Source organism: Bos taurus, chromosome 21, assembly GCF_002263795.3.
Source record: "Bos taurus isolate L1 Dominette 01449 registration number 42190680 breed Hereford chromosome 21, ARS-UCD2.0, whole genome shotgun sequence".
NCBI classification, from domain to species: Eukaryota; Metazoa; Chordata; class Mammalia; order Artiodactyla; family Bovidae; genus Bos; species Bos taurus.
Window position 1 is genome coordinate 26,592,613 of NC_037348.1, and position 12,246 is coordinate 26,604,858.

Genomic DNA, 12,246 nt, shown 5'->3' on the forward strand with positions numbered 1-12,246 from the left:
GGAGGGTTCTGACAAAATGTGGTCCACTCGAGGAGGGAATAGCAGTCCACTCCAGTATTCTTGCCATGGGAACACTGTGACAGTATGAAAAGGCAAAAAGATATGACACTGGAAAATGAGCCCCCCAGGTCCGAAGGTGTCCAACATGCTACTGGGGAAAAACAGAGGACAACTACTAATAGCTCCAGAAAGAATTAAGCAGCTGGGCCAAAGTGGAACCGATGCTCAGTTGTGGATGTGTCTGGTGGTGAAAGTAAAGCCCAGTGCTGTCAGTATTGCATAGGAACCATGAATCAAGGAAATTGGACATAGTCAAACAGGAGATGGCAAGAGTGTGTATCGACAGTGTAGGAATCAGTGAACTAAAATGGACAGGGATGGGAGAATTTAATTCAGATGACCATTATATCTACTACTGTGGGCAAGAATCCCTTAGAAGAAATGGAGTAGCCCTCACAGTCAACAAAAGAGTCCAAGCAGTGAAGTTTAATTTGAGTCGGTTTAAGTTTTTTGCACATGGAGTGTTCTGTGTATCTGCTCATTCTGATTGTATCTCATCCATTCTGAACAGGATGTCTTTACCATTCATCACCATTCATTGTCCTGTGATGCTCTGTGACACCCCTTGGGGCTGTCTCCAACCACCCATGAATAGTCCAGAAGATATTTCTAATCCATGGTGAATATATCTGGGGGAGGAATTGCTAGGTCCATTGGAATGTGTCATTATTATATCTTCACTTTTACTTTTTTGCAAAGTGCTTCTATCTGTCCTCTTATGTCCCCGTCAGGAAAGAATGAAAGTTCCTGTGGTCCCATTTTTGTCAACACTTAGTATTGTCAGCATTTAAATTTTTGTTAGTATCACGCTGTGGTTTTCATTTGTGAAATCTCATTTCATTTTTACTAATGAAGTTGAGTTACCCTCCCTGCCTTCCTTCCTCCCCTCTCTGCCATTTAGATGTCTTCTGTTATGAAATAATAATTTTGTAGAGTGCTGTTTTTCTGTACTTGATCATTTTTTCCCCCACTGATGTGTTCTTTGCTTTAGTTGTGAACCCTTTGCTGGTTCTGTGTGTGCAAATAATTTTTACCACTTGCCTTTTACTTTCTTAATGATGCCTTCTGAGGACCAGAAGTTCTCTCTCTCTTTGGCTGCACAGGTCTTAGTTGCGGCACAGGGGATCTTAAGTTGTGGCATATGAACTCTTAGTTGCAGCATGTGAGATCTAGTTCCCTGACCAGGGATCAAACCCAGGCCCCCTGCATAGACAGCACGGAGTCTTAGCCACTGGACCACCAGGGAAATCCCAAAGTTCTTTATTTAATGTAATAACAGTTGTCATATTTTCCACTCTTAATAGCTAGTGTTTCGCATAGTGAAGTTTTCCAGTGAAAACGCTGAGTTGTAAAGTGTTTGTTGTTAAGGCTATGAGTGTCTGTTTGTCAGAAGTAGGATTTGTTGAGATTGGTGCCAGGTGTGTCCTGATGCCCATGAGTAGAAATCCTGAAAGCTGAGCATCCTTCAGTGAAAAGTTCAGGCTGCTCTATAAAGACATTTCAAGGAGGTCATGATCTTGGAGAATGGACAGAGTCAGGACACTCAAGAAAAGGCTTTTTGAATAACTACACACCCACCTCTGCCCTTTGAGTCTGTGCCCAGTGCTCCTTTAGTCATTCAGTGTAGCCCCCAAGGTCCGTGAAACAGGATGTAAAACAGTGTCAAGTTACTGAGAAAATAAGTTTGACTCTAATAGTAACACTCACTGCTATTGATAGGTTATCCCGTATGGTTCTCATCATTCCGCAGATCCGATCAAAGAACGTAAGGTAATGGCATCATTTGGCTGATGCCATTTTAATCTGGAAGTCTTTTACTTTATTTTTTTACTTTTAGCCACACCACGTGGCATATGGGATCTAGTTCCCTGACCAGGGATTGAACTCATGCCCTCTACAGTGAAAGCTCAGAGTCTGGACTGCCAGGGAATTCCTCTTTTTCTTTTAACTTTTAATATTAACCATCTCTTACTCCTCTCCCCTTCAATAACTACCTTCAGTTTTTATTTTTTTCTTCCTCTTATTGTTGTTTATTATTTAGTTGTTTATAATCAATAGTGAAATATCCTGCCACGGAGCTGGCCATTGTGGAAAGAGCCTATACTTCAGATGTGGGGGTTGCAGCTAGTCTTCTCTCCCAGTGCCTTGTGACACCCTGCAATCTACTCATGCAGCATCCAGTGGCCCTCATGCTTTGGGGTGTCAGAGCTACTTTAATGAAAATTGTGGAGGGAGAAGAAGACCCCTAATCTTAAGTATACTTCCCCCTCCAAGGGACTTTGAACTCTCAGTTAAATCCTACTGAAATGGACCTCCCTGTCCATCAGAGAAGGAACTCAGCGGTGGTTCCAGTGGCGGGAGGTCCTCCCCAGAATAACTTCCCTTCAGTCCATAGCATCTCTCTGGGGGATGGTCTGCTGATGAATGATAACAGAGTCCCTTCCTGATACCTCTCAAGATTTCATCCTCATTGAAGGGATTTCTGTTTTAAATTTGTGGATTTAAGGCAAGAAATACTGGAGCCACGAGTTCCTTCCTCAAAACCATCCATCAAAACTCTTTTTGCTGACCTGTCTTATAAAAAGACATATTTATTTGGCTGCATCAGGTCCTGGATGCAGCATGTGGGCTCTTCCTTGCAGCGCCCAGCTTAGTCTTTGTGGCACGGAGCTTAGTTGCTCCTTGGCATGTGGGATCTTAGCTCCCTGACTAGGAATTGAACCTGCATCCCCTGCATTAGAAGGCAGGTTCTTAACCACTGGACGACTAGGGAAGTCCCACTGACCCTTTTTTTAATCTCTCGTTCTTCCAACTGAAATGAATCTCAGGCAGGAACACCAGACAAGACTTGAATCCTGGGACCCTCTTCTTCTGCAAGCACAGTTGTGTTAGATGGTGTCAAGTTCGAAGGCCTGGGGCCACACAGAAACTGTTTTCTGGTTTGTTTTTTTTTTGCTGCACCAGGTCTTAGTTGCAGCGTGTGGGATCTAGTTTGAACCCAGACCCCCTGCAGTGGGAGTGTGAAGTCTTAGCCACTGGACCACCAGGAAAGGCCTAGTTGTAGGAGTTTTGTGAGTTTGTGACACTGTGGTGTTTGGCTTCCTCGCGCTCTCTGCCGCATGTAAGCTAATGGCCTGTGCCCTCTGACTTCTCCAGGTATGGCGTAAGTCCCGAGAACATCATCCTGTATGGTCAGAGCATTGGGACGGTCCCCACGGTAGACCTGGCCTCCAGGTATGAATGTGCTGCGGTGATTCTCCATTCGCCTCTGATGTCTGGATTGCGTGTGGCTTTTCCCGACACCAGGAAAACGTACTGCTTTGACGCCTTCCCCAGGTAAGCTCACTGCTGTACAGTAAGTACTAAGACATCCAGTGATTCAACTTCAGATCAGAAGCCGTGGTTAATTGTGGGTAAACCTCTCCTGAACGCAGCCGGCCATCACCCCTGTGCTGGGCTCCTCAGGGGACAGGAGGCGGATGTGGCACATGCACCGACCATGGACTTAGTCCTCTGGGCCAGACTCATTTGTAAAAAACAACCTGCCAGATGATGGCTAAGGACCTTGCTTGTCCCGACATCCAGGATTAATTGGTTCAGCTGGATGTACAGGATTAAAAAAAACAAGTGCACAGATGTCTTAAAGGAACTAGTACAGTGTTCATTTGTTCACTCAGATGCACATGTATTGTTGAGTCACAATAACTAAATCAGAGGTCTAGATACTCAAGTAGGTCTTCCCTGATAGCTCAGGCTTCCATCCCTGGGTTGAGAAGATCCCCTGGAGAAGGAAATAGCAATCCTTTCCAGTATCCTTGCCTGGGAAATTCCATGGACTGTAACCTGGTGGGGCTACAGTCCGTGGGGTCACAAAAGAGTCAGACATGACTTAGCAACCAAATAACAACAGATACTCATATAAAAACTGTAAGCATCCCCAAGTTTGAAATTTCTCTTATGTTTTTGGTCAGACTGCTAGGTAAGAGAAAAAGTAACATAAGCTATGCCGATGATGGGCGTCAGGGACAGTGTAAGTCCTCCATACAGCTCTAGACACCTCCTGCTGCCCACCTGTGCCTGAAGCCCCCCTTCCCTGCACGAGAGCCCATGGCCAGGCCCCCTCCTGCCAGCACCCCAGGGGCGGCAGAGCTCCTGCCAGCCTAGCCCCTGCTGTTTTCCAGTCCCCGAACAGAAGGAGGAAGACAGGCAGGTGTTTTATACAAGCAAAAGCAGTGGGCACATTGCCTTCTTGAACACCTCTCTTTGAAAACCTCTGCTTTTTTTTTTTTTTAATCTAAGCTGAGGAGGGGCTTCACTGGTGACTCAGATGGTTAAGAATCCAGCTGCAATGCAGGAGACCTGGGTTCTATCCCTGGGTTGGGAAGATTCCCTGGAGGAGGGCATGGCATCCCACTCCAGTATAATTGCCTGGAGAATCCTCATGGACAGAGGAGCCTGGTGGGCTACAGTTCACGGGGTCGCAAAGAGTCAGACACGACTGAGCGACTAAGCACAAGCTAAGGAAAGTATTTAATAAAGATTATTTGCCCAGGGCACATCCGAAATTCTGACAGCAGGACACCCATGGCCATGTTATAGAAAATCTCAACAGAAGTATGTACAGTTTGTGGATTTTGATCAACACCTTCATTGCTGTCATTCTGTTATTATTGGGAATGAGGGTGGGGGGAGCATTATTCGGTTGGATAACCATCTGTTCCACAGATGGCCTTGTTTCCCAAGAAGAAATTTTCTCCTAACACCTTGGGTGAACTCTGTGCAGCCTGTATGAGATTCAGCTTCATGGGAAAGTTAAGCAAGCTGCAGATTTCCAGTGGCATGGCTGAGAATGCTAAGCAGGGACCCTGTGCATCTCAAATGTGGCCTTATTTGTGCTGAATGGGTAATGAGAGGCCCATTTGTTGAAAGGGAGATATTTAGTATGTTTGTGGAAAGCCACGAAGGGGTTACCCTGGCAACAAAATACATAGGTTTTCCCCTGACTCTTAAATTAGCAGATACCTTAAAATACAGCCACGGCAACTAATTGCAGTGTATTAATTAATAGGAAACCAGCATACTACTCTTACTCGGTTTGAGTGATCTGCCAGGCATGGGCTAATCATTTCATGCTCCTTATCTTGAAAGACTCATTTTACAGTGAGGAAACTGAGTCTGAGAGTTAAGTGGTTTAAGCAGCTTCATTAAGGTGGGTGAGTGGAAATAGGCAGAAAAGGCCATTCTTCCTGTTCAGTACCATGAAGTATCAAAATGAGAGACTTCAAACCATCAATAGTCACATGAACTGTCATGACTAATTGAACTTGAGGAATGTTTTCTTAGGGTGTCTGTTGCTACCAAATGCACACTTGTTTCTGTGTCCCTCTCTTTAAGGAAGGCACTTTCCCGTTTCTTTTTTAATACTGAAGAATAGAGATAAGGGACTTCCCTGGTGGTCCAGTGGTTAGAGGCTCCGAGCTTCAATCCTTGGTCACACATACCATGCAGCATGGCCAAAGATACATTTATTTATAACATTATATATATATAGAGAGAGAAGTAATCCTAATAATTACTTGGTTGGTGGTTTATTCTCTCTTGCAAAAAAGTGGAAGTGTTAGTCGCTCAGTTGTGCCTGACTCTTTGCAACCCCATAGACTATTTGTAGCCCACCAGGCTCCTCTGTCCATGGGATTTTCTAGACAAGAATACTAGAGTGGGTTGCCAGTCCCTTCTCCAGGGGATCTTCCCGATTCATGGATCAGACCTGAGTCTCCTGCATTACAGGCAGATTCTTTACTGTCTGAGCCACCAGGGAAGCCCTTATTCTCCCTTACCTCCTTTATATTTAGAATCAAGATGGTGGCATTTAACTTAAATACACCTTCCAGGCTATAGAGAGTCCCCTAAATCATGCAGCATGGAACTGTCAGCAAATAGATTTTTAATGGAATATAATTGGACTTTTGCATTCTGAGAAGAAGTCACTTTAAAAATTAAATATAAGAGGATAGTAGATTTCTAAGCAAGATTCCTAATCTGCCAAATTGACTCCTGCCACAGTAGCCCTGACCTTGGCAAATGACACGGCCAATGAGGTCTTGCATTCTTCCTGGACATTGTGAGGTGGTTGGCAACTTCATGAGCTGTTAACGAGGCTCCGTGACAGCTGTTTGTAGATCTTTGAAATGTGTGATGGATGTTAGAGCTCTGTCCTAGCTCCGCAGCCTCATGCCTGTTCTTTAATAATCTTCTCCAAGCTTCAGTTCCCTCCGTGGTTTAACAGAGACAGTCCCTCCTCTTTAACTGTGTCTCGCTGAAGATGAACAACATTTCATATGTGAAGTGTAAAGCACCTGGTCGTGGTCCATGTTGAATAAATGTTTGTTGATGTTTAGTTGCTCAGGCATCTCTGACTCTTCGTGATCTCATGGACTGTAGCCCACCAGGCTCCTCTGTCCATGGGATTTTCCAGGTAAGAATACTGGAATGGGTTGCCATGCCCTTCTCCAGGGGATCTTCCCAACCTAGGGATCGAACCCGAGTCTCTTGCATTGGCAGGTGGATTCTTTATCACTGAGCCACCAGGTAAGCCCTGAGTAAATGCTAGTCATGACATAACAAAATGACCCCTGTGGGTAGAACCAGTCAATCCTTCTGTAACTTTAGCTAGGATCAGATACAGAAAATCAGCAGTAAGGGGGTCTCTGGCAGGAGGCCAAACTGGACAGAAGGTCACCCCTCTATGTGTTTGTAGGGGGAATGACAGTGACCTCTAGCAGAAAAGTCACCCACGCACCCAGCCTAACAAGCCTTGCTAACTTCTCAGTTCCTCTTTGGGAAATGCTTTCAGAGCCTGTAGAATGTTCTTTTGGAGATCCTCAAATATTCATCCTCTGTGGGTAGATTGGGCTTCCCGGGTGGTGCAGTGGTGAGAATCTCCCTGCCAGTTCAGGAGATGCAAGAGGCATGGGTTCAATAGCTGGGTCAGGAAGATCCCCTGGAATAGAAAATGGCAACCCACTCCAGTATTCTTGCCTGGAAAATTCTATGGACAAGAGGACCCTGCGGGGCTACAGTTCATGGGCTCACAAGCTGAATTTTGGGACTTCCCTGGTGGGTAGATTTGACTTTTGTAAACAGAATTCATTCAGGATCCAATCTAGGCATACATTAAATTTCCAAGCTATATAGTACAGTTTTTATTTAAGGATGAGGTTTTCGTTTTTATGAAACGAGGCTTCCGACGACCTTGCTAATCCGTCCTGAAGATGGCTTACACACAGAGTCCTGAAAACTTGAGTGGCTTTGTTCAGTGCCCAGCTTTCAAGAGACATTCATTCCAGTATGTTAAGTTCTAGCTTGTTTATTTTTTTAAAAAAAATTTCCCCGAAATGTGAATGTATCAGAAATATTATTTACTGGATGGGTAGTCAGATGACTTTTAGAAGTTCTGTTTTTAATAAAATACTTTTACAAAAACACAATGGCTAACGGCATTGAGGTATTTATTCTCAGTTGGATCCTGGAACAGAAATAGGACTTCAGTGGAAAAGTTCATAAAATTCAAATAAAGTCTGGCGTTTAGGAACATACCAATGCTGGTTTTTTGGTTTGGACAAACGGACTACGATCATGTGCCTTATTGGCCTTATGAAAGAGGGTTAGGAGTAGATAGGAGCACTGTGTTATCTTTGTACCTTTCCTGTAAATCAAGAATTATTGTGAAATGCAAAGTTAATTTTTTTTAAAAAAATGAACTACTAGAAAAGTGAGGGGAAATTCCTCCAGGGCATGTGGCTTGTTTGCGTAGGATGCTGACTCGGTTACATTGAGTGTGAAGTCTGTGATCCTTCTTTTTTCTCCCCCTTTCCTGTCTTGAAGCATTGACAAGATCTCCAAAGTCACCTCTCCTGTGTTGGTCATTCACGGCACAGAGGACGAGGTCATCGACTTCTCCCACGGCCTGGCCATGTACGAGCGCTGTCCCCGGGCCGTGGAGCCGCTCTGGGTCGAAGGGGCCGGGCATAATGACATAGAGCTTTACGCACAATACCTAGAGAGACTAAAACAGTTCATTTCTCACGAACTTCCCAATTCCTGAAGACGACAACTTGATCTTACCTCATTGACTGTGAACACGAGTCCTCCGTTTTACACAGGCTTTCACTGGACAGCGGTCCTGGCGTGATCACCACAAGGAAGCGCGCAGCTTTTCTGGCATCCTCATCAGAGAGCTGAGGACTTCTCAGTCTTTCGTATCCACAGGTTCTACCGACTCACACGTCATGTTAAACCGAACAGTTGTGACTTCCAGCTTCATTGCCTTGCAGGGCGGGAATGAGAGCTGAGTGGGGGAGCCACTTTCTTGTGCTGTAAAAAAGGTTGCTCACATCCCTTTCTCCACCTTACCCATCACGCAGGATGCATTAATGCAGGACTCAGCCTCTCTCTACCGGTGTTCTCAGTATTTGACCTGCAGCTCTCTTTCAGCCACTGGATTCATGGGTTCAGTCCATTTGTGAAGCTGTGATAGTTTAACTGGAAACCATTGTGATGAAAATTCCTTCGTTCATTTTTATTAACATGTCGATCTTTTCCCCCAAACAAATCAATTAAAGGGTAATTTACTGGAACTATGGTGAATGGCTTCATCAACTGAAACCATATAAATATAACTGGAATATTCTTAAACAAAATGAAACTTTTTTTTTAAGTGTAAAGTTATTACTACTAGTCCACAGAGTTTTAATATTTTGATCGTCTGGTTGGTCTAACAAAGAACCTAGCCAACTTTCCTCCTTGTAGGCTTTTTTAAAGTACTGTACATATTTGCAATCACATTGTGCATAGATTCCTATTGAGTAATTTTCTCCTGTCAGGCCACAACAATGAACTGCAGATTCCTTGTTTGTAATGTAAATGATTGAATACATTTTGTTAATATGTTTTTATTCCTATGTTTTGCTATTAAAAATTTTATAACATTTCCAAGACAAAAAAAAGACAAGTTTATGCTTTGAAAAATTTATGTAATTAAAATTTCATGAAACTAATCTTTTTAGTTTAGGAGTTATTTGGATTTTGACACTGGGGTTGCACCAACAGCATCAGAAATGTAGGATGCTTAAAATTGTTACACTACTTCTGTTGATTGGGGGTTTGGGTTTGAGAGTTCTTTGGTTTTATTAAAAAGCTTTTTTTTTTTTTTTCCAAATTTAAAAGCCTTAAATGTACTGTAAGCCTCCGATTGTTGTATAGCTGGGTTGCGGGTGACTGCCCGTCTGTGTAGTGTTGCCTGGTTGCAACACAGTGGTTGGTCATGGAATAAAGGATGCATGGATCTGAAAGTGTGGGCTCTTGCAATTTATTCCTTCCTCTCTCCATCAAAGGAAGCATTTCATCTGGATTTAAGAAGAAACACTTGCAACTTACACACGTCTCTACCTTTCTCAAGGTGTATGCTTTTGTTCTGTGAAAGACCGTAGATTAATTTCGGAGAAACCAAGATGAGAAGCACATAGTGGTAACATGCAGACTGAGTCCAAATAGAGAATGCAGTGGGTTCTGGCTCTGAAACAAGAGAGATGAAGGCAATCTCACTGGGACCTGGCGTGGACTGAGAGCAGGCCTGTTTCTTGGGAACACCTGAGCTGAGTCTTTTCTGTCCTTTGATCACTGACCAGAAAAACAACTGAGAGGTGTTTGTTTGCAAGTGTGAGAGGATTACACTTCCTGGGGAGAGAAATGATGGAGGAGGGCACAGGGCTGTGCTCCCGTGCTTATATGTCCCAGCACCTTGCAAGCTACTCCTTGGCCTTAGATCAGTACCTTAAAAGGGGGGCCTTAGAAGGGAGGGGCCCCACTCACCTTAGGATGCGTCAGCGAAGTTCCAGAGGTGGTATTGTCCCAGAGGTCTAGGTGACCTTGAATGGAAACACATCCAACAGCGTGCCTTTGGGGTGAGACAGCACATAACCTAGGTTTGTGTTCTGTGTGTGCGTGCTTAGTCGCTCAGTTGTGTCTGACTTTGCAATCCCCTGGACTATAGCCCACTGGGCTACTCTGTCCATGGGATTCTCCAGGCAAGAATACTGAAATGGGTTTGCAGAGACCAGATTTCTGAGTCCATTTGTCTGTTGCTTGCATCTTCTCTAACCGTCCCCTGCCCTTCCCCTCCTGAACTATTTATTTAGTAAACTTTTTTTTTTTAAGAAAAAAAATGTAAAATCAGCTTTTATCTAGTATATTCTTACATTAAAGAAGCAGTTCCAGTAATTAAAATAAAAGCTCAAATAGCTCTAAGGAGATAAAGCCTTCTTTTATGAGGAAGACATTTTTATAATTTGCACAATACAGTATTGTTACCTTTAGGCAGAATGTTGTACGGTAGAGCTCAGGAACTTGTCTTGCTATAACTGACACTAGTAAACTTACTTCTGTCTGTCAACTTTCAGCAGTGTTCATGGGAAACTATCATAAGATACATCTGGTGGCTCAGATGGTAAAGAACCTGCCTGCGAGGTGGCAGAGCTGAGTTCGATCCCTGGGTCAGGGAGATCCCACGGAGGAGGAGATAGCAACCCACTCCAATATTTTGCCTGGAGAATTCAATGGACGGAGCAACCTGGTGGGCTACAGTCCATGGGGTTGCAAAGAGTAGGACACGAATGAGTGACAAACAGTTTCACTTTCAATGGGAAACTATAGTAAAACCCACAGTTGCAGAAGCTAAGGGGGCAAAGCCCCTGAAGTTCACTGTTTTAGTAACTTGATGTAGGTGGTTTGTGGTTTATACCCATTTGAAGTGGCTCATGTCTTCTGACTCCTGACTTTTTCCCAAAAACCGAGGAAGAGGGTTTTGTCTACTCTTTCCTGAAGTTTGTCATGTGGACAGCCTTTCTCTGAGGATGGCATGTGTGATGACAGTGGGAATCCCAAGAGAGACCCCATTCATGACAGTTACAGATTCAAAACACACTTGGTGCTAAACGTAAAAGATCTGTTTTCTGCTCTGAGATGGAGTGAGGACCAACTCTCCCAGTGGAAAAAAGCAAAAACAATCTAGCACTACTAAATACAATGGAAAAGTCTTAGATGCAGGAACTGGTAATAAAATAAAGATTATGCAGGCCAAAGACCAAGTAAAGATGAAGCTAGTTTTGTCTTGGAAGGAATTTGCTGAACTTAGGTTAACCTGAGCATTGCTTTTCCAGTTTGGTGGAGCTCAGGGAACTGTCAACAAACCATGGAGTGCCCTCCACAGTGGGAAGACTAATTGGAAACTGCCCCATTTAAGGGAAAATCATATGATCTTCTCCATAGACACATACAAAACATTGGATGGAATTCTGTGTCCCATTCATAATTAAAAACCAAACAAAGCTTATCAAACTAGGGCTAGAAAGCAACTGTATGGATAGAGATTATCTCAAAACAAACTAAAAAGCCAAGCATTATACTGAGTGGTAAAACAATGGAAAAATTATTCCATTTTATGTATATTTAAATATTTTATTTACTTTTAAATTATTTTTTAAATTTTCTAAATTTTAAAATATTTTATGGCTCCTCTGCAGTGGAAGCATGGAGTCTTAACCACTGGACTGCCAGGGAAGTTCCACATTATTCCATTTTGGATTGCAAATTAGCCATGGTACTTACCATTCTTCAGTTCAGTCGCTCAGTTGTGTCCCACTCTTTGTGACCCCATGGACTGCAGCACACCAGGCTTCCCTGTAAGTTCTAGTAATTAAAATAAAAGCCCAAATACTCTGGAGAGATAAAGCCTTCTTTTATGAGGAAGACATTTTTATTATTTGCACAATACAGTATTGCCAGGCTCCCCTGTCCATCACCAACTCCCAGAGCTTGCTTAAACTCACGTCCATCGACTCAGTGATGCCATCCAAACATCTCATCATCTGTCGTCCCCTTCTCCTCCTGCCCTCAATCTTTCCCAGCCTTACGGTCTTTTCAAATGAGTCAGCTCTTCGCATCAGGTGGCCAAAGTACTGGAGTTTCAGCTTCAGCATCAGTCCTTCCAGTGAATATTCAGGACTGATTTCCTTTAGGATTGACTGGCTGGATCTCCTTGCAATCCAAGGGACTCTTCAAGAGTCTTCTCCAACACCAGAGTTGGATTCTTCAGCCCTCAGCTTTCTTTATGGTCCACCTCTCACTTCC

The 12,246-nt window shown here is 43.6% G+C and overlaps 1 protein-coding gene across 1 annotated transcript in view; it reads left to right on the forward strand.

Moving 5' to 3' along the window:
- Positions 1-9,410, forward strand: part of ABHD17C (abhydrolase domain containing 17C, depalmitoylase) — a 54,633-nt gene extending 45,223 nt beyond the window's left edge. Inside the window, 2 exon segments of the mRNA NM_001099014.1 lie at positions 3,217-3,396; positions 7,945-9,410. Of these exon segments, the coding sequence (NP_001092484.1) occupies positions 3,217-3,396; positions 7,945-8,164 (400 nt within the window). The 3' untranslated portion in view covers positions 8,165-9,410.
- The last annotated feature ends 2,836 nt before the right edge of the window (positions 9,411-12,246 follow it).